This window comes from Phocoena phocoena, chromosome 16, assembly GCF_963924675.1.
Source record: "Phocoena phocoena chromosome 16, mPhoPho1.1, whole genome shotgun sequence".
Lineage (NCBI taxonomy): Eukaryota > Metazoa > Chordata > Mammalia > Artiodactyla > Phocoenidae > Phocoena > Phocoena phocoena.
The window spans coordinates 18,965,095-18,991,269 of NC_089234.1; the positions used below are offsets into that span (position 1 = coordinate 18,965,095).

At 34.1% G+C, this 26,175-nt stretch overlaps 1 protein-coding gene across 2 annotated transcripts; it reads right to left on the reverse strand.

Moving 5' to 3' along the window:
* Nucleotides 1-1,932: 1,932 nt before the first annotated feature.
* PDCD4 (programmed cell death 4) lies at nt 1,933-24,441 on the reverse strand. 2 transcript variants are annotated; one of them, XM_065894186.1, is made up of 11 exons: nt 24,399-24,441; nt 19,540-19,800; nt 17,858-17,952; nt 16,668-16,781; nt 14,319-14,540; nt 12,657-12,754; nt 11,604-11,718; nt 8,941-9,048; nt 7,449-7,559; nt 6,637-6,776; nt 1,933-1,993 (listed from the first exon to the last, which is right to left on the reverse strand). In XM_065894186.1, exons 1-11 carry the CDS (start codon nt 24,439-24,441, stop codon nt 1,933-1,935), a joined length of 1,368 nt encoding a protein of 455 aa, XP_065750258.1. The 2 variants fall into 2 exon arrangements, with proteins under 2 accessions (XP_065750258.1, XP_065750257.1); XM_065894185.1 differs by having other exon boundaries at nt 19,540-19,842.
* Nucleotides 24,442-26,175: the final 1,734 nt, after the last annotated feature.

Here is a 26,175-nt window from a genome sequence, read left to right on the forward strand (position 1 = left end):
TGTCCCAGTCTGAGAAGATCCCACATGCCACGGAGCGGCTAGGCCCGTAAGCCACAACTACTGAGCCTGTGCGTCTGGAGCTTGTGCTCCACAACGGGAGAGGCCGCGACAGTGAGAGGCCTGCACACCACGATGAAGAGTGGGCCCCGCTCACCGCAACTGGAGAAAGCCCTCGCACAGAAACGAAGACCCAACACAGCTAAAAACAAATATAAAATAATTAAAACAAAAAACACTCCAGTTTGTACTGAACAGAAGCAATTTTAAAACTCTGAACCCAGATTTTGGTTTTTTTTTAACCCAAGTTTTTAGAACTGCCAATTACTGTCCACCATTCCCATCAATTTTCTAGATAACATTCTTAGGCACAAGTGAGTAAATGCACCTTTTATAGTCAGAGAATCCTGTAAATGTTTATTAAAAACTGAATTTGAAGCATTTTGTGTCATGACACATTTAAGGCTATCTTGCCTGACCAACTGATACTACTAGTAATGACAAAACTGTATTTCTTAAATTTAATTTTTAAGAAACCCTCACCTATCCAGTAGTTACCTAAGCTTTTAATTATACTGATTTTACAGACTTACCTGGCCACCTTAGTCTTCCAGGTGTCAAACACAATTTTAAAACCCTAAAAATGGAAATTAATATGGACTTGAAAGAGCCCATGAAGTAAATATGAACATAAAATTGGAAGTTTTCGTTCTAAAAGACTGTAGCTAAACCTGTAATGGGTATGTTCTAAGAATACCTCTGTGAATTCTCAATGTAATTCTCGGTTGGTTTGCTGCAGTCAGTATCAGACAATTTAAATTAGTATGGACCTTGAGACCTTGCTGAGTGTTTAGGCTTGGCAAAAGAGGTCAGAAATGTGATCATTCTTTAGATAACTTATTTATTGGTAACTATTTTCTCAGACACTGGGTAAATGTAAAACTATGAGTCTTTGAAGAATAATTTTTTGTAACACAAGCATTACTTGGTAATAGAACTTAAGAATTATGAAAGGTATATATGTTTTAGAAATTTCATTAAGCTCTAGATAAGATCAAAAACAGGTAAGTGTGCAAGTATTTCCCAACAAGTATAATATTAAAATAATTCATTTACTACTGTACTCTTGTTTTAAAAGTTTGCTAGGAGCAAAGTTTAAAATTCACTAGGTTCAAACACGCTCTTTTATATGATTTAAAATTTGTTGTGTGTAATACGTTTTTTGAAAGCCCTAAAATAAAGGTACTCCCAATAAAGAATCAACACTGCTTCACATGTTTTATTTTGTCATACATTCTTCTAGAACTGGGTTCATTCGTCCAGTTTTGTAGAAAAATAGATGTTCCAGCCACCATTTACTTAACTGTCTAGTCTTTAAGACTGAGCAATGTTCCCTGGAAAGATGAATAAGTCTCATAACTAAGTCATTTTTTAAAAATTCTTTAAGACAAAGAAAGAACTTTTTTTTTTTTTTTTTTACTCCCAAAGCACAGTATTTCAACAGCAGCAGCCAACATGGGGTTTTAGCAGCTTAACTTTACCCCCTAAATAAAGCTTTGTATAAACCAGTGATTTTACTACAAAAACACTGTCCTTGAAAGAAAGGAGTGGCAGTCAGACATCAATGCAAAACTTGGAATGATTATGTCATAAACATGGCACTTAAAAAAGGTAGCTTATGAGAATATCCCACTTAAGAAGTGGTTACTTTTCTGTCCCTCCTTTACACGCTCAAAAAAAAAAAAAAAAAGAAAAGAAAAAGAAAAAACACTTACTTTAAAAATTTCCCTTAAATGTAAGTTTACAAAATTTCAAAAATGCCTTGTACCCAAAACAAGTGCTAAAAAAAAAAAAACCAAAAAACTGTGCTAACAACTCTTACAATTCAGATATATATATTTTTTATAACATCTAAGACTGCAAGAGTTCTTATATTCAGTAGCTCTCTGGTTTAAGACGACCTCCATCTCCTTCACTTACAAAACGTTTTCTGCCCCTGCAATGAAAAGAACACAAACATGAAAACAGATACAAATTCTGACTACAGTCAACTAAAAGAATTTAAAACTTCATCTTTTTTGGTTATTCATTAATTTCCAAAGCAATCCACAGATTCAGTGCAATCCCTATCAATTACCAATGGCATTTTTCACAGAACTAGAACAAAAAATTTCACAATTTGTATGGAAACACAAAAGACCCCGAATAGCCAAAGCAATCTTTAGAAACAGAGCTGGAGGAATCAGGCTCCCAGACTTCAAACTATACTACAAAGCTACAGTAATCAAGACAGTATGGTACTGGCACAAAAACAGAAATATAAATCAATGGAACAGGATAGAAAGCCCTGAGATAAACCCATGCACATATGGTCACCTTATCTTTGATAAAGGAGACAAGAATATACAATGGAGAAAAGACAGCCTCTTCAGTAAGGAGTGCTGGGAAAACTGGACAGCTACATGTGAAAGAATGAAATTAGAACACTCCCTAACACCATACACAAAAATAAACTCAAAATAGATTAAAGACCTAAATGTAAGGCCAGACACTATCAAACTCTTAGAGGAAAACATAGGCAGAACACTCTATGACATAAATCACAGCAAGATCCTTTTTGACCCACCTCCTAGAGAAATGGAAATAAAAACAAAAATAAACAAATGGGACCTAATTAAACTTAAAGATTTTGCATCGCAAAGGAAACTATAAACAAGACCAAAAGACAACCCTCAGAATGGGAGAAAATATTTGCAAATGAAGCAACTGACAAAGGATTAATCTCCAAAATTTAAAAGCAGCTCATGCAGTTCAATATCAAAAAAACAAACAACCCAATCCAAAAATGGGCAGAAGACCTAAATAGACATTTCTCCAAAAAAGATATACAGATTGCCAACAAACACATGAAAGAATGCTCAACATCATTAATCGTTAGAGAAATGCAAATCAAAACTACAATGAGATACCATCTCACACCAGTCAGAATGGCCATCACCAAAAAATCTACAAACAATAAATGCTGGAGAGGGTGTGGAGAAAAGGGAACACTCTTGCACTATTGGTGGGAATGTAAATTGATACAGCCACTATGGACAGCAGTACGGAGGTTCCTTAAAAAACTACAAATAGAACTACCATATGACCCAGCAATCCCACTACTGGGCATATAACCTGAGAAGACCATAATTCGAAAAGAGTCATGTACCACAATGTTCACTGCAGCTCTATTCACAATAGCCAGGACATGGAAGCAACTCAAGTGTCCATCAACAGATGAATGGATAAAGAAGATATGGCACATATATACAATGGAGTATTACTCAGCCATAAAAAGAAACGAAATTGAGTTATCTGTAGTGAGGTGGATGGACCTAGAGTCCGTCATACAGAGTCAAGTAAGTCAGTAAGAGATAAACAAATACCATATGCTGACACATATATATGGAAGCTTAAAAAAAGGTCATGAAGAACCTAGGGGCAAGATGGGAATAAAGACACAGACCTACTAGAGAATGGACTTGAGGACACGGGGAAGGGGAAGGGTAAGCTGGGACAAAGTGTGAGAGTGGCATGGACATATATACACTACCAAATGTAAAACTAACAGCTAGTGGGAAGCAGCCAAACAGCACAGGGAGAACAGCTCAGTGCTTTGTGACCACCTAGAGGGGTGGGATAGGGAGGGTGGCGGGGGGGGGAGGGAGACGCAAGAGGGAAGAGATATGGGGATATAATAATATGTATCACTGATTCACTTTGTTATAAAGCAGAAACTAACACACCATTGTAAAGCAATTATACTCCAATAAAGATGTTAAAAAAAAAAACCACAAACAAGAAAACAAATTCTGACTACAGTCAACTAAAAGAATTTAAAACTTCATTTTTGGTTATTCATTAATTTTTGAAGGGGTGTATTGTCATTTATATTTTTAAAAGTCAGCATTCCTCTAAGTCTTTTGAAAAGACTTCCCCTGATACATATCCTAGAACATATCAAATGAACTGCTTAATCTGAGCAGTTTTTAGTTAAATAAAAGCTTGATGACTGAAATAAGTTCACTGTCCAAATGAAGTCGTGTAAAAAAAATTAAAATATAAATAAGGCAAACATTATTATGCTGTTTGGAAATTTAATACAAACATGCCTCAAAATTATTGTGGGTTCAGTTCCAGATCACCACAATAAAGTGCTATCACATTACAATCACATAAATTTTTTGGTTTCCTGAATATAAAACTATGTTTACACAATACTGTGGCCTATTAAGTGTGCAATAAGCATTATGTCTAAAAACCCAATGTACATATCAAAATTAAAAACTACTTTATTGCTGAAAAATGCTAATTATCATCCAAGCCTTTAACAGGTCATTAATCTTTTTGCTGGTGGAGGGTTAGAAATACTGAGAACTACCAAAATGCAACACAGACACAAAGTGAGCAAATGCTTGTTGGGAAAATGGCACCAATAGACTTGTCAACGCTGGGTTGCCACAAGCCTTCAATTTGTAAAAAACACAGCATCTGCAAAGCACAATGAAATGAGGTATGCCTGTATTTATTTCTAGTATGTCATTAATATTATTTGAAAGCTAAACACTGAACCAAATAGGAAACACCAACATGATTGGGAATTATGCAAACTAGAGCTACAGAAGCTATCAAAATATCTATGTTTAAATATAGAAAAGCCATAACCTGAATGTGGAAAAACAGAGTCCAATTAATTCCAGTATATGCCCCTTTTAAAAAAAATTTACTTATTTATTTATGTTCTTTTTTTTTGGCTGTGTTGGGTCTTCATTGCGGCATGTGGACTTATCTCATTGCAGCACGCAGGCTTCTCTCTAATCGTGGCATGTGGGTTTACTCTCTCTAGTTGTGACTCGTGGGCTCCAGGGCACATCAGCTCTGTAGCTGTGCGCGGGCTCCAGGGTGCATGGGCTCCAGGGTGCATGGGCTCTGTAGTCACGGCGTGCGGGCTCCACAGCACGTGGGCTCTGTAGCTTGTGGCACGCGGGCTCTTGTTGAGGCACACGAGTTCAGTAGTTGTGGTGTGTGGGCTTAGTTGCCCCACAGCATGTGGGATCTTAGTTCCCCGACCAGCAAATGAACCCATGTCCCCTGCATTGTAAGGTGGATTCTTTACCACTGGACCTCCCATATGGAAGTCCCATATGCCCCATTTTGAGATTTCTGCTATTTCAAACTCAAGAGACCTTCCTCTATAATGTAACCACACACTAGCTACATGTAGTGACAGCAGCCCAAGAGGAACAGTTGAACAGCAGCCTAAAGCAGTAAGTGCTAAACAGAACTTGAGCAGGATTAGCCCTTATTATTCTCTGACCCTAGACCAATACACACAGGCATTCAAGGTCACACATAAATGTGCACTCCGTCCAAATAAGCAAAAGGTTAGAGATAAAAAGTGAAAGTTCTATGGAATACATAGAAGGTTTAGACATCTCTTCAAATGATCCTTGAAAGTAAAGCCACAATAGAAGTAACTAGTTAGACCTTTGAATAGAGGCTGAAAAACTTTTTAAAAGAGCCAGTGCCAAAGTGTTAACCCCTTTCCATACTAAGTCTAAATGTAAACTAGCTATATTTTCCTGAACGTAAAGGCTTCACACTATAATATTAGGAGATCAAGGCTGGAAATGAAGCAGCAAGTAGCAGAAAGCCTTGCCAAAGCTGACAGTTGTTACTGATGTATACCACTTGGCATATCAGTACATCAATGATGCCATCACCGAAGCAGAGATCTACATTTTCAAACATTTTTAACAAAGCCATTAAAATGTATATTCCACCATTATCTTTTTCTTCTCTCTTAATGGCTTCTAAACTTTGTAGAGCAAAGGACACTATCGGGAAGTATTTTTTGAGATTTAATTCTCACAGTGCACTTACATAAAAATACATAAAGACTGAAACTTCTTCATATAAAAATTACAAAAACTTAAAATATAAAACAGACCCAGACCAGAGGGTTAGCTGTTGGTAAACTTTTGTATCTATTACAATACAAACTTCATTATAAGCTTTAACAATAACAAAAAAAATTCATCAACTCCTAAGGAGTTTGAACCTAGCAGCACATATATAATACCTCCAAAAGAATCACACACACACTTTCTAGAGCGGTAAAATCCAATCAGTCCCAATTCTCCATTCTATGAGGGAGCAAAAGGAACCCACATGAAATACAGGAATGAACCTAGATCTTAAAAGCCAGAAAAAGTCTGGATCCATCCTTGGCTTCTACCGTGACCTTAGAAAAGGTACATTACACTGCCGTAAGCCTCAATTTTTTCATCTCACTGGTGATAGCTACTCTGAAATAATATTTAAACCGCTTAGAACAGAGCCTGGTACACAGAACTACTCCACAAAATTATTTTCCTTCCAATGAACTGTGGCTTCATGAGGTAGTCCTATACAGATTTACAAGAGAACAAAATAAGCTTCACCCTTGTTTCTCCATAAATTCAGATAATTTTCACTGATGAGTGACTTCAGGGAAGATACAATTATTTTTCAGACACAGCTGGAATGACAGAAAATTAGCTTAGCCCTCCCAAGCACCTCAGCCAGTATTTCACGGTGAGAAAGTAATAAACAAAGTACCTTGAGGGACAAAGATCTCTGAGTTGTCTGGAAATTATTCCAGCCTGAAAACATTCTTCTACAAATCGCTCAAGCACAGAGTATGAATGTGGGACATCCAGATTAATGTCTGGAATTTCACTGTAAATTCTCTCATAACCCTAAAAACAATGGAATTACATAGAGTTGTTAGCCCATATAAAATACATAATGCCATACAACCCATCACTATTATCAATCTATATTTAAGGCCAAATGTTCATATAATTAGACTGCAGTCAGATCCTAACCTCGAAAAGTACGAAGAGTAAGTCTATTTTTTTTTACAGAATATTTTCTTTAAAACTGTTCTCTCAAAAGAGCTTCAGGCAGACATTAGACGTTGGACACACTTCTTCCCCATCTACTTCTCTATAATACATTTACTATATTTTTAAAAAATAAAAGGCCAGTAAGAACCTCACCAATATTTAATAACAATGCATACAATTTTAAATAGGAATAAATTAAGTACTTTATAAATTTGTTAGAAATTCATGTTTCTCTCTAGATATAAAAAAGAAATTATCGTATCTTAGAACTCTTGAAGAACACATACACATCACGTTTTTCAAAATACAGGTTCAAAAATACTGGAGTATTTATTACTTTCCAGGAAATGGCTATAAGGGGTTCAAACATAAACAGTACCATTTATATATATATATATATATATATATAGGCATAATATTACTACACAAGCCTAAAAGAAAATTCATTGACAATTCGTAATCTGTATTCAATCATATATAAGATGTAAGCCTAAAAATTGTTCAAAATAATGTTATACTTACTCTTTTCATTTGGTCTAGAGTAATGGTAGAAGATTTCCAAAGAGATTTTAATAAGTCCAAAATCATTTTAAATGTACTTTCTCCAGTTGACTCTAAAACCATTACAATGGCCTAAAAATGGAATAAATGATTGAATTATTGCTCATTTTCATATAAGAAACTGCTCCTAAAATCTATCAGATCTCATCTCTAATATGTGTATATATATGTATAGATGAGGATGATTATAATTTTTGTGACTTTGTTTGAATTAAAAAAAAAATCCAACAAGGACTCAGAGGCAAAAAATATACAAATCAATTATCACTGCAAAGTAAAGGAGCTGTTGCAGTGGAGGATTACTGGACTGAAAGTCATGTGACATAATATGAGTGTGTTTCGTGTTCGGTAGTTGCAATCATTGTTGCTTTTGTTGCGATCATCCATTTACAATGCTTGGTGTCAGTTTATTTATCTCTTGTAAAAATAAAATACAGTGTGTGTGTCGGGGGGGGAAATAAATAAATAATAAAAGATGAGGAAACTAATACTTTAAAAGTTAAAATGAATCACTCAAAAGCACACAGATGAGAAGTGCAAAGCTAAGATTTAAATCTAGAACTGCTAAACATTATCTAAGTACTTTTCATTTAACTCAAACCTCATGGCATTATCATTATCTGAGATAAAATGACAGATGCTATATAGAAATTAAAGCCAATGCATTGTGTTAACATACTGCCAAACATCTAATACAATATGTTAAGGGGGCATATTCTGGAATGAAAACATTATTTTAATAAAGATATTATAAAATAAAGGAAAAATCTGGAAAGTACGTATCATGACTATGAATGTTTTTATAAAGTTAAAAATACTCTTACTGTATGATCCAGAATTTCAACACCTAGGTATTTACCCGAGAAAAATGAGAAGATATGTCCACACAAAACCTGTGAGTGAGTATTTATGACTGCTTTTTTTTAATAATCACTCAAACTGGAAACAATATGGTAGGTCTAGTCAATGGAATATCACCCAGCACTAAAAAGTGAATTTACTGTTACATAAAATGACATGGACATATCTTAAAAGCATTATGCTACCTGAAGAAGGTCAGATACACAGTATGATTCCATTTATATGACTGATAGTCTGGGAAAGGCACAACTATAGGGACAAACATTAGATTAGTGGTTACCAGGAGATGACAGTGGTAGGGGAGCAGGTTAGCCCCAAACTTTTGGAAGTGATGGAAATGTTCTATATTCTGAGACAGTGATTATGTGACTTGATACATTTGTCAAAACTTCATTGAACTGCACAGCTAAAGAGTATATTTTACTCTAAATTATACCTTGATAAAAAAAGAAAAAATTGTAAAACCCTCTCCCCCTTAATATTAAAATTTTTAAAAGAAAACAAAAATGTATGTTATTAAAGAAGCATTATGTCACTGTGGTGCAAAAAGGAACACTTAATAATTCTTTTTGGAATGTCAAAGTAATCTTACTTCATATACAAGCTCATGGTGAAAATGAGGTACTTCCAGTTCCTTAAGGCAATGTTCAGCTTCAGATATGTCTCCAGAGAGTAAATACTCTTTCAGCAGCATAACAATCTATTAGATTTAAAGATTGAGATGTGTTAGAATTCTTGATTTTTAAAAAATTCTGTTTTGCCTAAGGATTTATTTACCCTCATCTCAATATAGTACATGATAAATAGGTCACAGACAGTTGTCTAAGAATAGTCTTGACATGACACTATCATAACAGAATTTTTTAATAATTAAAAAGCAAATCCCCAAATTTTAAATGGTTCATAGTCATGAAGGTAATGCAGTGTTTCAGTGTGTTTCAATAATCCACTGCGATCGATGAGTAGACTTAAGATGTGTTTGGCCTGAGTTGTGACCATAATGCTTCAATGCTCCCTGTAAAACAAGGGACCTTAAATACCACTAGAGGGCACTAACTGAAAGTCTCAAAATGAATTTTTAAAGTGGTGCAAACCCATTTCCATCAGCATGACACTAAGTGGGAGCCCCAAAATGAGAGATAATAGGGCTTTACTAGACAGGGCAAAGATTTCCAAAGCAGTTTTCTCTTTTCTCTACAACTGAAGATTTGAGGACCATTATTTAAAACGTTCGTCAGTAATTCAGCTTCCAGTTATAGCTAAGGAGGCAAGTCTTGACTCTCCTGTTGAAAGTTGCACAAGAACATCTATGGCTCCAGAGAAAAGAAGTTTTTCAACACAAGAACTTCAACGAGGAATGTCCTCCCCTATACATCGCCTGTTAAAATAATCTTTGCACCTAGTAGACACTCAATGAATATTGGCTGACTGAAATCTCATTTAAGTATGTTCTACTTTCAACTTCTACAATGTATTTCCATTAAAAGTATAGTAAAATTTGATCAACAGAATATATCTTGATGAATAATTGCTATTATCATGCTTTAGGAAAATAAATATTTGAAGCATGTTACTTGAATAAAGTATTTTCACTTTATAATTATAAGCTAATATATTTATTAAATTACATCACTTAGTTTTTTAACTTTGTTATTAATTTAAAGTATTTAAGTGTTTCACATTGGATCCCATGCATTGTTGAGAATGATAAATTATAAATACATGTATATATTTCTAAAAGTCCTCTCTGTCCAACTCATCCTTCCATGTAAAATAAACGAATATCCAAATAACATCAACCTCATATATTGGTAGTTTTACTTCAATTTTCATCGTGACCATTTTTTGTTGTTGTGATAATTCACATACCATAAAACAGTTCGGCAGTTTCTCAAAATATTAATTTTGAGAAGCATTATCATCCTAAGAATATTAAATCTTTCAGTCCATAAACATGGGATATCTTTCTACTTATTTAGGCCTTATTTAATTTCTTTCAACAGTGTTTTGCAGTTTTTGGTGCACAAGATTTGCACTTCCTTTGTTAAATTTATTCCTTTGTATTTTAATCCTTTTTATGCTATTACAAATGCAACTGTTTCTTAATTTCATTTCAGACCATTCATTGCATTGCTAGTGTACAAAAGACCTAGAATTAAATTCTGTACACCGATCTTGTATCCTGCAACTGTGCTGAATTTGTTTATAATAGTTTGGTGGTTTTGTTTTTTTGAGAATTCACTTGGATTTTCTGTATACAGATCACGTCATCTGGGAACAGAGATAGTTTTACTTCTTCTTTTCCAACTTAGATGCCTTTATTTTATTTTCTTGCTGAACTGCTCCGGTATTTCCACTGTTTTTATACCTCAATTTTTGTAATAACTTAAAAAATTTTTAAAAACAGATATTGCAATCATGACATTACAAACACCAACTCATCTACCTTAACATATATAAAAACAAAACTGGTCAAAGCTCTAACAATATTTAGAGCTCCTTAACACTCAAACTTGGTATACATATCATTAAAATATTTATTAAATATCAAAACTATAGTCACATGAAAGATTATACTCAAAAATCAGAAGCACATGTACTATATAAATCTTCTAATTTTCTTAAAAATCTTCAAATAGGATTAACTACTTTTTCTGGTTTCTTATTATAGAATATCACTTTGCTGCCAGAAAAAAAAATCCATAGAGAATAAATCTGGTATTAATGCAAAAACCAATTACTTTTTCTTTTAAAGAATGCATACAGGTAGTGAACTTCCCTACAAAAATCTACCACTCTGATCTACTCTAGTGTTCATAATGCATAACTTACAATCTGAGACCATCCAGTTTCAAACTGCTCTTATAAATATGGACATTTACTGAATAACTACAAAACAGAAACTCAAACAGTCTGAAAAATTTTACATTCCAAGAAAAAGACTTTAGGTATTCCTTTGAGGTTCCTACACAGCCTTCTTCATGAAAACCCCTTTAACTTCATGAAAGCCCCTTTAACTTAACACAGTCTTAGTTTAAGTCAGAGAAACCATAAAAATTTAATAATGACTATATAATTATTGTATAATTTATAGCAAAAGGGCATAAATCCAAAAATATAAGGATTATTCCATTTTCTACCTGCAGCTATAAGACTGAAATTAATTTTTGTCCACAAAAATACCAGCTAGAGGGCAGAGTTTGTTTCCCTGAAGAATACATACAAATTAAGCTAAAGACAATGCCCAGTAGTTACCTCTTTAACAAGGTGGTTAAGAGACTGCTGCCCACCTCCAGAGCCCCAAACACTGTCCTTGCGCTTTCCACCTTTAGACATACTCAGAAGCACGGTAGCCTTGTCCAGAGCAGCTCTACAAAAAAAAAAAAAAAAAAAGTTAATTCTGACATATGGACATGCTTGAGATTGACCAAATTATGGATGAAGTTGGGGGAAAAAACCCCATATACACTAAAAGCTTTCATATAACATAAAGGCAACCTAAAGTTCAGAAGTCTCTTAAAAAACTATTTTTCAAGATAAAAAGTTGGGAACAAAAAAAGTTACTTCTCATATTAATATTCTCTCATTCATTTCCACTTCTTGGTCAACAAAAGTCTAATAACGTTATTTCAAAATTACTGATCTAGCCTGAGAAGGAATGTTTCACCTAAAACTAACTTTTACATAGATCCATGCCTTTCCACCAGGGCAACCATGCCACTCTGACCTGAAGTAGTCCTAGAAAATTAATATCTATACCTGTGAAAACCTAAGACATAGCTAAGTACAAGTCTAGGTTTCCAGGAAGTTATGAAAAATCACTGAGCACAACTCCCAAATATCACATTTAGCTTAAAATTATACCAAAGAAAGAAGTGAAAAACATTATTTCCTAAGATTTCTATAGCAAATAAATATAAAATTGAAAACAGGGCTCCTTTGTTAATACTGTCTATCTTATTAGAATATTAAATAATTACAGAATATTAAAACCTAAAGGGACCTTAAAAAACATTCCAAGTCCCATCCTTTCATTTTATAAATAAGGAAACTGAGGCTGAGAGAAAAGTGGTTTGACATAAAGGTAGCTAACAGTTTAGCTAAAACCCAGAACTTCTGCATTATAGTACTGTCTTCTTTCTGTTATATCATGTCAAGAATCTCTCAATTTTGTTTTAATGGTAAAGAGTACACAAAAATGACAAATAGGTGTCCACAAAGTCTGATTAATTCAAGTATCATTTCAACAGAATCCTGTAGAACTTTCCCCTATTTTGAAAGTCTAAGTAGGAAAATTAATTTACTTACCTAGCCTGTACACAATCTACAGTTCCTTTGTAACTATCAATATAGGTATTACATAAAATTCCATCTCCAACAGCTCTAGCAATAAACTGGCCCACCAACTATAATAAGAAAAAAAAAAAGAGCTATATAAAAAAATCTAAAATAAAGCTTTATAGGACACAATTTCTAAAAACATAAATGATAAAGAATGGTTGAACTACACAGTCAATACCTAAGACATGTTGGAGTGTTCAAAAAACACCTATTTAGTACCTACTGTTTATGCCTGGCATACACTCCCACATCTTAACCTTCAAGTTAAAAGCCATGGGGGCATAAAATATCTGTTTTGCTCACTACTGAATCCCTAACACATTGCACACTGCTTGAAACATAGCATATAATCAAAAATACTTGCTAGTAATTCAATGACTTAATAGTCAAGAGAAACATCTCTTCTGGAAAGAAAAAAATTGGACTATGGTCTCTCAAAACTGTTTGATTAAAGGAATTTATCTGAGGGGGAAAAGCTGTGCAGAAATATTTAACTGAAAGTATGTTCATAGCATTATTTCTTAAAAAAACTGGAAACAACTTAGTGTCTAACAGTAATTGTGTGGTTGAATGGTATATACGTAAGATGGTACACCGTGTGGCCAAATATGTTTACCACATTTTATGGTGTAAGAAAAATCAAGTTTACCAAGTAATATATACAGTATGATTCCACTTTTTATTAAAACAAAAAACGTAAGGATATGTAAAAAACATACACTGATATATACCCACAAAAAGTAGAACAGAAGATTTAAACACCAAAATGTTAACAGTTAACAGTGGTTATTTTTGCTGGCCTTTCTTCCTTTTGCCTTTTATTTTTCAAAACTTCTATAATGACTATTAACTTATGTACAGTTTTTTTTAAAGTATGGGTATTGTATAAAAAGAAAAAAAAATCATGTTTGAATCACAGTTCAATACTGACACAGACTACTTACTGTCTGTCACAGGAAAGTAAAACAGAAACAGCATTTATGTTAACCTACCTATAGTCTATACCTAAATTAATGTTTAAGTAAAGTGCTCCTACCTTGCTTTAAAACTCTGCTCAGGTAAATAGCAATGATTTCACACATTTTCAATTTCAAACCAGAAAGTCATATTATAGTGTCAAGCATGTATGAAATCTAATAAAAGTAAAAGGCTTTGAACAGAATCTAAACAACAAAAGCATACATAAGTCATGAATTTTCTAATTATTTCCCCACAAAGCTACAAAAGGGAACAATCTTATTTATCATTATTTTTATAATAAACATTAGTGAAGCAAACTCAATCCTCAATTATAACAATCTACATTTTTTAAAAATCCTAGCTCATGAAACATCTTAACTACATGTAATAGAGAATATACAGACAGCAAAAAAACATGACCTAGAAACTGTACAGAGCATGGGGGGGAAAGTAAGATATAAAATTACAGTGTGATGAAAACTATGTTGCGGGGGTGGAAACAGCTAGGGAAAAATACACTAAAACATTAGAGGCCTATGTTTGTGTGACAGGGAATATGGGCCAGTTTTTCTTCTTTCATCTAATAAAATTTCCTAGCAGTATGTATTAGTTCTATACTTGCAAGTGAAGTAGACAGAAAGAATGAACAAGAGGAAGAATCATACAAACCTGTGGTGCTCTAGGAGTATCCAATGCTAATTCAGGTAGATCTTTCAACAATTTATCAAATGATTTTTCTACATCATTTGTGCTCATTACTGTCCCACAAAGGTCAGAAAGAAGCTTAGATGTCATTTCTCTATGACTAGCTTTTCCCTCCAATGCCAATGACACTGCCAACACTGGTACTCCACTTTTCATTTCGCCAAGATTTAAATCTCTTAGCATTTCCTATTCAAAAAAAAAAAAAAGTATGTCACTGCCTATAGTTCAATTTAATTTAATTTTATTTTTGAAAAAAATCAAGATATTACCCATATATCCTTCTCTCTCCTTGACTGGAAAAAATCAGAGAAACACTCAAAATTTGGGGATAAGATAAATACATCTTTTTCTACATATAAATACTGATCCACTTTAAGCTTCAACTGTCTGAACATCACTAAAATCAAGAATGTGAACTACACCTAAAATAGTTTACTAAACTACATAGTATTGCTAAGTTTGGTGTTAGGAGTTAACTAACCCTCTGCCTTATACTCTATTACTTCTAGAAATAGTGTTTTATGAGCATTTGTAGGGAAATTCATTTTACATTATCATAAGCTGTTTATACTCTCTTCACCCAAATATTTATACTTTCATATAAAGTTTAAAATGAGATCTTAAACCACTGTTTTTAAGTGGGATTATTGTTTTAAATGCTGGGATAAAGTAAAATTTTCTCTTAAAAAATATAATAGCAGTAGCTAATACTTACTGACCACTTACAGTATATCAAGAATTATAACAGCCACCTTAGTTTATACTCTTTGAGGGATGTATTATCATCATACTCACCACACCCAAAGCACAGAAAAATTAAGTATTTGCTGAGGGCACCCAGAGGAGTGCCCAGGTTGGAAGTGGAATATAGGCAGTATGACCACAGAGACTAACTTGTAACTCAGTTACTTAAAGTAACGACTACTAACAAGGACACCGGTTAGGTAAGCTGAACAAATACTTGGTTTTATTCCTACAAAACCTCAAAGCTATCAAACCTCATATTATCAGACAAACCAAGAAAACCCAGTCTAGGGGCTGCCCGGGTGGCGCAGTGGTTGAGAGTCCGCCTGCCGATGCAGGGGACACAGGTTTGTGCCCTGGTCCAGGAAGATCCCACATGCCGCGGAGCGGCTGGGCCCGTGAGCCATGGCCGCTGAGCCTGTGCGTCCGGAGCTTGTGCTCCGCAACGGGAGAGGCCACAACAGTGAGAGGCCCGCGTACCACACACACAAAAAAAGAAAACCCAGTCTGAATTAAAAGAATCTAAATTATAAAAATCTTCTATGGAGATGCAATTTTATTACTTAAGTCAGTAATACTAAACTACTGAACTAGACCAATAATTAAAAATTTTACCCTTTTAGATTTACTTTACAAACAATTCCTAACACAGTAAATGTTCCCATACAAATTATGCTTCAAAAACACATTTGTGGGGCTTCCCTGGTGGTGCAGTGGTTAAGAATCCACCTGCCAATGCACGGGACATGGGTTCGAGCCCTGGTCCGGGAATATCCCACATGCCACGGAGCAACTAAGCCTATGTGCCACAACTACTGAGCCTGTGCTCTAGAGCCCGCGAACCACAACTACTGAAGCCCGTGTGCCACAACTACTGAAGCCCACGTGCCACAACTACTGAAGCCCACGTGCCTTGAGCCTGTGCTCCACAACAAGAGAAGCCACCACAATGAGAAGCTCGCACGCCACAACAAAGAGTAGACCCCGCTCACCACAACTAGAGAAAGCCCGCACACAGCAACCAAGACCCAAAGCAGCCAAAAATTAAATTAATTAATTAAATAAATTTAAAACAAAAAACCACCACACATTTGTTCTCTTGATTTCTGTATGCATTCTTTTCCAAACTTTTGTATCTGTGTTCTTTTCTGGACAGAGTACAAAGATAAATTTTATTCTAGTCCTAAGCATTGAAATGAATGTCAAAAAAATGGAACTGAGGCATTTTTAATGAGATCTCTAAGGACATTTCAGAAGGTCCATAAATGCCTTGAAATTGTTAATTATATTTTATAAACTATCAATTATAAAAATGCTATAATTATAAAAATTATTGTGTTGTGCCATTTTTCAGAGAAGAAAATGGCACAAAGCCCTCATCTGATCCCAAATAGGTAAGAAGTGGTCTAAATAAAATTTTAGTCCATTTCTTAGTTAGAAATTCATTTATGCATAAGAAAATGCTTAAACTTTTTCAGTGATCCAAGATCATTCTGAATACGATGTTTTGCTTTTAACAGTGTCTGCTCTCCTATATTAAATAAATTATACTTTCAACTTTAAACCTACCGCAACTTCATTAGTATCTCCGTGCTCAAAATATTCCTGTATGATTGGTGTTAAAGTCTTCTCAAATGCCGTTTCATCCAAAGGCAAAACTACAGTTTCATAAACACAGTTTTCCTGGAAAGGGAAGCGGCAGAAAGTTATAAATTAAAGAACAAAATATTCAGATGAACTGAAATTGTTTCACAGTTTTATACTCCAACTGGTTAGTAATACCCATTCAGGGCAAGATAAAGAGATGCTACATGCTTTGATCACTTATGTAATATAAAAACAGAATCTATGTCACTGTTCTTTTATAAAATCTGAATACAATAAACCAACATACAGATTAAAACCACTAACTACAGCAAATATATGACTTGCTTCTGATCCCCCATATCGTCTGTTAATTTTTTTTCTCTCTCCCACTAAACCAATACTTCAGTGACCAAAAAGCTTTAAGCTTCCTATCACACCTAGTATTTTCATTAAAACTGCACTTAAAAAAAAAACAAAACAGCAGGAGCCAAAGCCTTCATGATTAGTATTATAATAAAAAAGCCCTTATAACAAAAATCAATGTTGTAGTGACAAAAAAATCTCTTAAGGAAAAAGCATTTTTCAACTGAAATTTCAAAAAGAATAAGATGTCCAATAATCTTCTATCCCGCTTCTCTGCAAAAAAAGCCCTGAAATGTTTATATGCAACTTGTGACTGGCTTCAGTCTAACAACATACTTTCAAGTCTTTCAAGACTATATATTAAAATTAGAACATTTAGCAAAGACTATAGTACTTGAATCCTACTGGTTTTAAAATATATTTTTCATGTTCCCTTAGAAATATTTTCATGTCTAATTATTAAATTCAGAAACCAAGTGCAAATTATTCATACATTACTATCAGTTAACTTGGTTTTCTAATCCAAAATTAACCTGACAGTCTGAAAGGACTGAATATATATATGATTTAGATATACATACTAATGTGTGTAATATGTGTACACACATATATACACACTCATATACATATCAGATAATCACACAAATTATAATCACACATTATAAAATTATATATATATATGATTTGAATGGTATAGAGTATACATATAGAATACATGATTTGACAAATATATGAGTATACTACAAACATGAGGTCAAAAAGTTTATAAGTATTTTAAGTATATATTACAGAAAGTAAAACACTTCTACCTGGTCATCATCATAGTTAGGATCTTTCACATCCACCTCCTCCACATCATATACCTGTCCAGGTGTACCCCAGACACCTTTGCCTCCAGCACCACCTGAAAAAGTTTAGAACTGAGAAAGGAGAGCGCATAATGTCCATAGTTCATAAATTTTAACTGAAATCTGAAATAATTCTAGATGTTCAGGTGTTAATTCAATAGCAGTTAAAAAAACTGTATTTTAATTTCTATGCTAGTGATTTTGCCAGTTGAGAATTATATGTTAAGCCTCTTTTTATTCAGATCACTGATTTTTCAGTAATGATTAGATATTACATAGTTTATAACCTATTTCCAGAAAAACAGGTTGAAATAGCCTACAAAGTTAAAACTAAAAACGCAGATGCTTTAAAATAAAAGCAAAAACAAACAAACAAACAAACCAGAAAAATAGCTGTAGTGGTGACCTCAAGGCAAGTGATACTGCAGTGGAGCTCTAAATTCTATCTGACATATCTTGGGAACAGCAACAACAAAAAAGAAATATGCTGAGCCAGAAAGATGTGGCATGGAAAACGCCACAAGGGACAAATTATTCAAAAAAGAAGTACACTGACCACCATCAAATGTTTTAAAGTCAAATACTCTTTAGATATAAAAAGAAACAAATACTTCACAACTAGAAATACGTTACAAATAACTAATGCTATTGAAGCATTAACAGAACTAATCATCATTTCTACTTCTCTACATACAAATTCACCAGCAGAAGTTTAACAATTCCAACTTTCAAAGTTGCTTTACTAAATAAATGTATTGAAATGTTTTTATAAGCTCAGTATATTGCATTATTTTTAAAGAACTTGTACAGTATCACCAGTTTTTGGGGGGGGAGGTTTTTATTTTACACATAGAGTACAATTCTTGCCACCAGAGCAAAACAGAATCTGATAACTAGGTTTCATTTTGACCCAGCCAATGGTTGCAGAGTCATTCAACAAAAATAACAATTTCTGACAGGGCACAAAAACATTTTACAAGTATCCTAGGCCATAATTTGAAGTTCCCACCATTTAGAAGTTGGTGAAATCTCCAAATTGCATCAAAATTCTACGACAGACAGAGGCTGACAGACCCCTCATTCAACAAATATTTAAGTACCCAGATTGCTAGTCACTACTCCAGGCACTGGAGATACAGCAGTGAAACAAGATCATTCCACTCCAGTACCTAAAACAAACAGACCCGAAAAGAACTCAGAACCAGATCTACAAAATTATCAAAATTCTGACCCAGATATTACCAGTCAAATTATATTTATCATGTATTCTTAACAATGGACGTAACTAATTAGATTCATTAGATAAGAGACATGATGAATTTCTGACCCTACTTCTTTCAAGCAGAATTAGAGAATACAAGCACAATTCTTAACTGTGAAGAACACTGGTGTGTATTTTGCTGGAAATATGAGATAAAGTACTGCTCAAGAAAACTAATCTACTCAAACAAGAAAAAAAGGTTCAACTTAAAAGAAAAAGTGGTATGGTCCTCAGATTATTACTATGTAAAAACATATACAAGCCATAAAACTCTAACATTATCACTGTTTAAATTTCTCTCATTCTTAGAACAAGGAAACTGTAGTATAATAATCAGATAATATTTTTTTCATTTGTGTCTTTGGACGTGGTATATACTAACCTTTCTTTGGTAGTCCCCTTCCTTTCCCAGATCTGGATCGCCTATCTAGCAACCTTCCCTTTGGACTGGTTGGTACAGTTACTCCACTTCTAAGGCCTTCACTTCCGTTATCACTGACGGAATCGCCTCTGCCGGAGTCCCGGGACGAGTTTTTTCGTAGCCGCCTTTTCACCTTGGCATTAATTCTAGCTTCATTAATGGAGGATGCCGAAATCCAATTTCCATTTATCTCATTCTTTATTTCCTCAGTCCCAGCATTTTCTTCATCACCAGAAAAGAGAGAGTCACTTAAATTATCAGGCTCTTAAAAAGAAAATGAAGGAAAAGAATTCTAAGTATTTTAACCATCTACTGCTATACCAGTTATAGTCATAAGTTATACTAAGTTGAATCACATGAAATTATCATTTTTGTAGGTGACAGTCACATATTGGCAATTTCATATGGCCCAGTCCAATACATGACGACAAACTAGTAGTACTTTTCACATTACCATGCCAAATGAGCTAAGGCACTGAATGTTAATGAAAAATTTTACTGAAAGCATGTTATTTCATGTGTTTACATCATAAAACCTACGTTAATATAAACACCAAATACAGTACAAAACCTTTGAGACTTTTATGAGCTAAGACAGTCAAGCAATTGGAGAAAGTAAGAAAAGACTAAGGATCTTTAGGGAAGGTAGATAAACTAATATTTACAGAATGCCTATTTACCAGGCACTAGGCTGGGCACTTTGTCATTTATCCACAAGTTTGAGAGCTATTTACTACATTTATACAGATAAGGAAACTAAGGCTAAGACTGTTTAAATAACTTGCCAAATATCTCATAATTAATTGTGGACACTTAGAAAATAGTACTAATCCAAAGAGCATGAAAGGCATTTAGCAAATATGTGATCATATACGATTACTGTGCCAAACTGCTGATGCTTCACTGCTTTCAAAGAAAGCCATCATCTCAAAGTTCTAATTCATCTCTCCAAACCTGACTCACACTACTTACCATTCTCTGAAAATCTTCCAGACTGTGTTAAGATTTGTACATTATCCCCTGAAAGACAGCAACATTACGAGTTCCCAAAGGTCCTCCATTTAGAATGTCATCCTCACTGCTCTTTTCAGTTACCAAAATCCTTTAGGATATACAGCTGGAGTCTTACTTCCTCCATGAAAACTTTCCTAATAATTCTAGCCACAATAACACTCATACACTGCTCATTTACCACATCATGGAAATCACTTTATTTCTTTTTATATGTCATTGCTTTTCCAAATAAGTCATAAGCCTCAAAAGAGGAACCATGCCTATACTGTAGTTTTTGTATCCTCAGCACCTAGCAGAGTATCCTTTATACCATCAACTCCAATGTCAATGGAGATCAAATGACATGGAGACACTGGGCATTACTCCAAAAACTTTTTAAGTCAGAAAGCTACTGAATTAGTTATCCCTGGGCCCAAGTTTTGTTCATTATGGCTCACTCAACTCAGAGCTGAATCCCTCAAATGTTTTTAAATATTCCTAATAATTAGAATGTGTCAAGTCTATATGCATGGGCTTTAACATGTTTTTTTTTAAGTAATATGTAGAAACTAAAAATTTTTTAAATCAACCTATAAAAAGAAGCACAGATGTGTTAAAATCTTTACAATTCTTGACAAAAAGTATGAAAGTTAGTAACAAACCCTGTGGTAATCAAAAAAACAAACAAAATATTAAGTAGAGCCAAATTACTTCGGCAGTCTCATAAGTAGTCTACTGCCTTCAGTCTTCAAACCATTGTCCAAACTGCATGGAGACTGATTTCTCCCACTGAAAACCCTAAGTACTCCTATTGGGTCGAAATGAAGTGTAAACTCATTACATTGCAATGTTAGGTCCTTCATGATCTTGCCCCAATCACTAGAATAGCTGCTGACCACTCCCACATTCAAATGGTCAGAGCTGAGATTTGATACCGTAGGTAGATGATGGGGGAATTAGTTTGTCAGAGGAATACAGGATATACTAGAAAAAAAGAGAAATTATAAAATGAGAAACCAGCTAAGAAAATGTTGCAGTATTCAGTCACAAACTAACTGGAAAGGGCAAGGTTAATAACTTTGGGGTAAATAAGAAAGTGACACTTTCAAAGAAAAAATAAAGGGCTTTCAAAGAGAATAAAGAATAAAACAGTGTTTAAAAAATTTTTAGACTAGGGAAGGAAGCCAATGTTAGGAGGGTCAGTTTGAGACATCATCATAACTAAACTACTATGACTAGTAGTAACAGCAGTAGCAGTAGTCATAATAGTCGTATTACTTCTATCATTACCATCAGTACTGTTACCTACTGCATCAGGTTCCAAGCACTTTACATACATGGTCTATAATCCTCACAAAGCTCTATAATGAAGCTGTTTATCCTCATTTTTCAGAGAGAAGATGTTTCATAGAAAAGTTATATATCTAAAAAGGACTGTGGCCAGGATTCAAACCCACATTTGAATCTTAGATGACTATAACTATAGAAAATACAAAGCTAGAGTATAGCAGAGTGGTAACAGCTAAAGAAACAGGCAACAAGGGAATGAATACAAAGAGAGAAAAGAAGAGGAGGAAAGGGAAGGAAAGATCAAAGATCAGACAAATCAAATGGCATTTCATGTAAGAGTGGATGACTGAAGAAAACATTAAACATCTACCTCTAACATACTGCTTTCATTATTCTACAGTTAAGGTAAGCTGTCACAACTAATCCAGAAGATAAAGGTCTCTCTTAGAATGCTTTAAAATGTCCCTCAGAGTACTAAAGTATTCAAGCAATCATATTTCCTACACTTGAGTTTCTTCTCTTCAACTATTTTAATATCCTTTCAAATACACATTTATGTATCTACAACAGCAGACACATCTAGGTATATTTTATATATTAGGTCTTATAATTTTTAACCCACGTTTGTATCAATTGCTCTTTTATATTTCGCTATTCATACTCACCTAAGTTTTGGGGTTCCATAACCCCCACTGATCTGACTTTAAGAAGACCAAAATTAAAAAGATAAAAACCCTGAGTACAGAATCTGGTGACTTCTTTTCTACTGTGTACTAATTCCCTCTTTCTGAATTCTCTGATATCTCAATAACCAACCCAACTTATATTACACCACAGTACCAGATGATCACATTTTCAATTACTGGTCCACTGAGTTACATAACTATAATTAACAATATTAGCTCATTTTCATTTGTGACATACATAATATGTGCTATGGGCATGACACACATGCATGGTATCTCACTTAATCCTAACAATAAACCTATAAAGAGGGCATTTATAATCCCAGCTTTATACATGAAGAACTGAAGGTCAAAGCAAATAACCCACTTTCCCCAAGTAACAGAGATGGTAAAAGTAGAAATTGGAATTAGTACACTAGTCTGACTTGGACTATTTGTTACAGGAAGCATTTATTGCAAAGAAGGTCTGCCTTAGGCTCATCGAAGTACTGAAGTATTTAAGGAAGTACTCAGCAGAGGCATCAAGAACAAGATTAAAACAAGGACTTGTTATAGTTAGAAAACAAAAAGTATAAAACTTAGAGCTGTGCCATCTAATAGAAATATAATGCAAGCCAAATACGTAATTTTAAATTTCTCAGTATTCATATTAAAAACTAAAAAGAAACAAGTAAAATTTATTTTAATATATTTTATTTAATCTAATAGATCCATTATATCAATTCAACATGTAACCAATAGAAAAAATTACTGAGGATTTCATCTCTTTCTTTCATACCAAGTCTCTTGAAATCTGGTATGTATTTTGTACCTACGATACATCCCAATTCTAAGTCACATTTCAAGTGCTCAACAGCCATATGTGACTACTGGCTATACCAGACAGTGCAGAGAAGAAACAATTACCTATCTGTGAAATATATTCTTACATTTCATTATTACCATTCTCACCTCAATGAAGCAGGGACATGATACCAATTTGTAATCCTAAAAAACAAGTACTCATACAGCTATTGTATATAAAGCAGCACCAAAATAATCATTAATTATTGTAATTTTTTCAACTATAATTTTCTAGTACACTTTAAATCAGGTTCGTAAATAACAAAATAGCAAAAGAAGTTTCAACTTCAAAGTATGCATTCAGATCAAAGAAAACTATGTAACTGGACACAACAGTGAATTAAAGTCACTGAAAAAATGAAGCTGTAGTATTAAAAAATGAAATACGTTAAACATATTTCCAGAGATTTTTTCAATATTAATCATCAAGCAAAGAATCATCTAAAGTGTACCAACATGAAAAGTTCTCACTCTTGAGACTATTTCAAAATCCTAATTAACTCTCTACAAAGATTATTCTGAAAACTATATATACATTTTCAGTGATCTGAAGTTATTTAGCTTTTGGACATATTCCACAAAACCGTTTTTATGATAATAATGTACTACTAAAGCATTATGGAAAATCAGGGAAAATACACAGTTAATTTGTAATATACAGATTATTAGTTAGGAAAGATATCAATGATACCAATAGTTTATATTATAAAGACCACTAACAAGCTCATGTGAGAACAGTAATGAGCAGGTTCACTATTCTTCTCCTCTTCTACACCATATAGTTTATTATGAACAGTGGAGAATAAACGTATGAAATGTGAAAGGACAGGCAGAAAAATACAACATGTGATGAATTTCATAAGAATCACAAACTTGATTTTTAAAATATGACCTGTTTTCTTATAGCATGAGTAAGATGCTTTTTAAAGTAAAGAAGTTTTCATAAAATTTGGTATGGTCTGAAACTTGCTCACAATACAGTCAAGGTTCCTTCAAGATATTATTTACCTGTAGGGTTTACATTCAGTATCTGCTCGTTTTCTACATCCATCGTTCCTTAATTTCACTTGCACTGATTAAATTACCAAATGGAACTCTTCCTCTGGGATGTATTTCTTTAAAAAGAAAAAAAAAAAGCTTCAACATCTTCCAAACCAATATAATTAACGTAAATTTAATTTACTTACTCAGACTGTTAAAAAAAAAAAATCACCACATAATTCCATTTTTTTTTAAAGCATTCACTCTACTTTCAAAGAGCTTCCCCTAATTAACATTTGGTTTCAATCTTCTTGATAAGTTTATCTGTGTCAAAAAAAAAAAAAAGCCTGTATTGCTGAATGTGCCAAAGCACCCCTTTAACTTGGAATAAAAGATGTGCTTGCTACCATACGACCCAGCAATCCCACTACTAGGCATATACCCTGAGAAAACCATAATTCAAAAAGAGTCATATACCACAGTGTCCATTGCAGCTCTATTTACAATAGCCAGGACATGGAAGCAACCTAAGTGTCCATCGACAGATGAATGGATAAAGAAGATGTGGCACATATATACAATGGAATATTATTCAGCCATAAAAAGAAACGAAATTGTTTGTAATGAGGTGGATAGACCTAGACTCTGTCATACAGAGTGAAGTAAGTCAGAAAGAGAAAGACAAATACCATACGCTAACACATATATATGGAATTTAAGAAAAAAAAATGTCATGAAGAACCTGGGGTAAGACAGGAATAAAGACACAGACCTACTGGACAACTGACTTCAGGATATGGGGAGGGGAAAGGGTGAGCTATGACAAAGCGAGAGAGAGGCATGGACATATATACACTACCAAACATAAGGTAGATAGCTAGTGGGAAGCAGCTGCATAGCACAGGGATATCAGCTTGGTGCTTTGTGACCGCCTGGAGGGGTGGGATAGGGACAGTGGGAGGGAGGGAGACGCAAGAGGGAAGAGATATGGGAACATATGTATAACTGATTCACTTTGTTATAAAGCAGAAACTGACACACCATTGTAAAGCAATTATACCCCAATAAAGATGTTAAAAAAAATAATAATAAAATGAGAAAAAAAGAAAAAAAAAAGCTTCAACGTCTTCCAAACCAATATAATTAACGTAAATTTAATTTACTTACTCAGACTGTTAAAAAAAAACACCACATAATTCCATTTTTTTAAAAGTGTTCACTTTACTTTCAAAGAGCTTTCCCTAATTAACATTTGGTTTCAATCTTCTTGATAAGTTTATCTGTGTCAAAAAAAAAAAAAAGCCTGTATTTCTGAATGTGCCAAAGCACCCCTTTAACTTGGAATTAAAAGATGTGCTTGCTACCATACGACCCAGCAATCCCACTACTGGGCATATACCCTGAGAAAACCATAATTCAAAAGGAGTCATATACCACAGTGTTCATTGCAGCTCTATTTACAATAGCCAGGACATGGAAGCAACCTAAGTGTCCATCGACAGATGAATGGATAAAGAAGATGTGGCACATATATACAATGAAATATTACTCAGCCATAGAAAGAAACAAAACTGAGTTATTTGTACTGAGGTGGATGGACCTAGAGTCTGTCACACAGAGAGAAGTCAGAAAGAGAAAGACAAATACCATATGCTAACACATATATATGGAATCTAAAAAAAAAAAAAAGGTTCTGACAAACCTAGGAGCTGGACAGGAATAAAGGCAAAGATGTACAGAATGGACTTGAGGACACGGGGAGGCGGAAGGGTAAGCTGGAACGAAGTGAGAGAGTGGCATGGAC

Coding starts and splice junctions, on each gene's coding strand:
- PDCD4 (XM_065894185.1), bottom strand. CDS start 24,441: ATGGATGTAGAAAACGAGCAGATACTGAATGTAAACCCTACAG. Junction 14,541..16,667: donor GAGATACTAATGAAGTTGCG/GTAGGTTTAAAG, acceptor TTTTTTGAATAG/GAAATGCTAAGAGATTTAAA. Junction 12,755..14,318: donor ATACTCCTAGAGCACCACAG/GTTTGTATGATT, acceptor TTCTTATTATAG/TTGGTGGGCCAGTTTATTGC.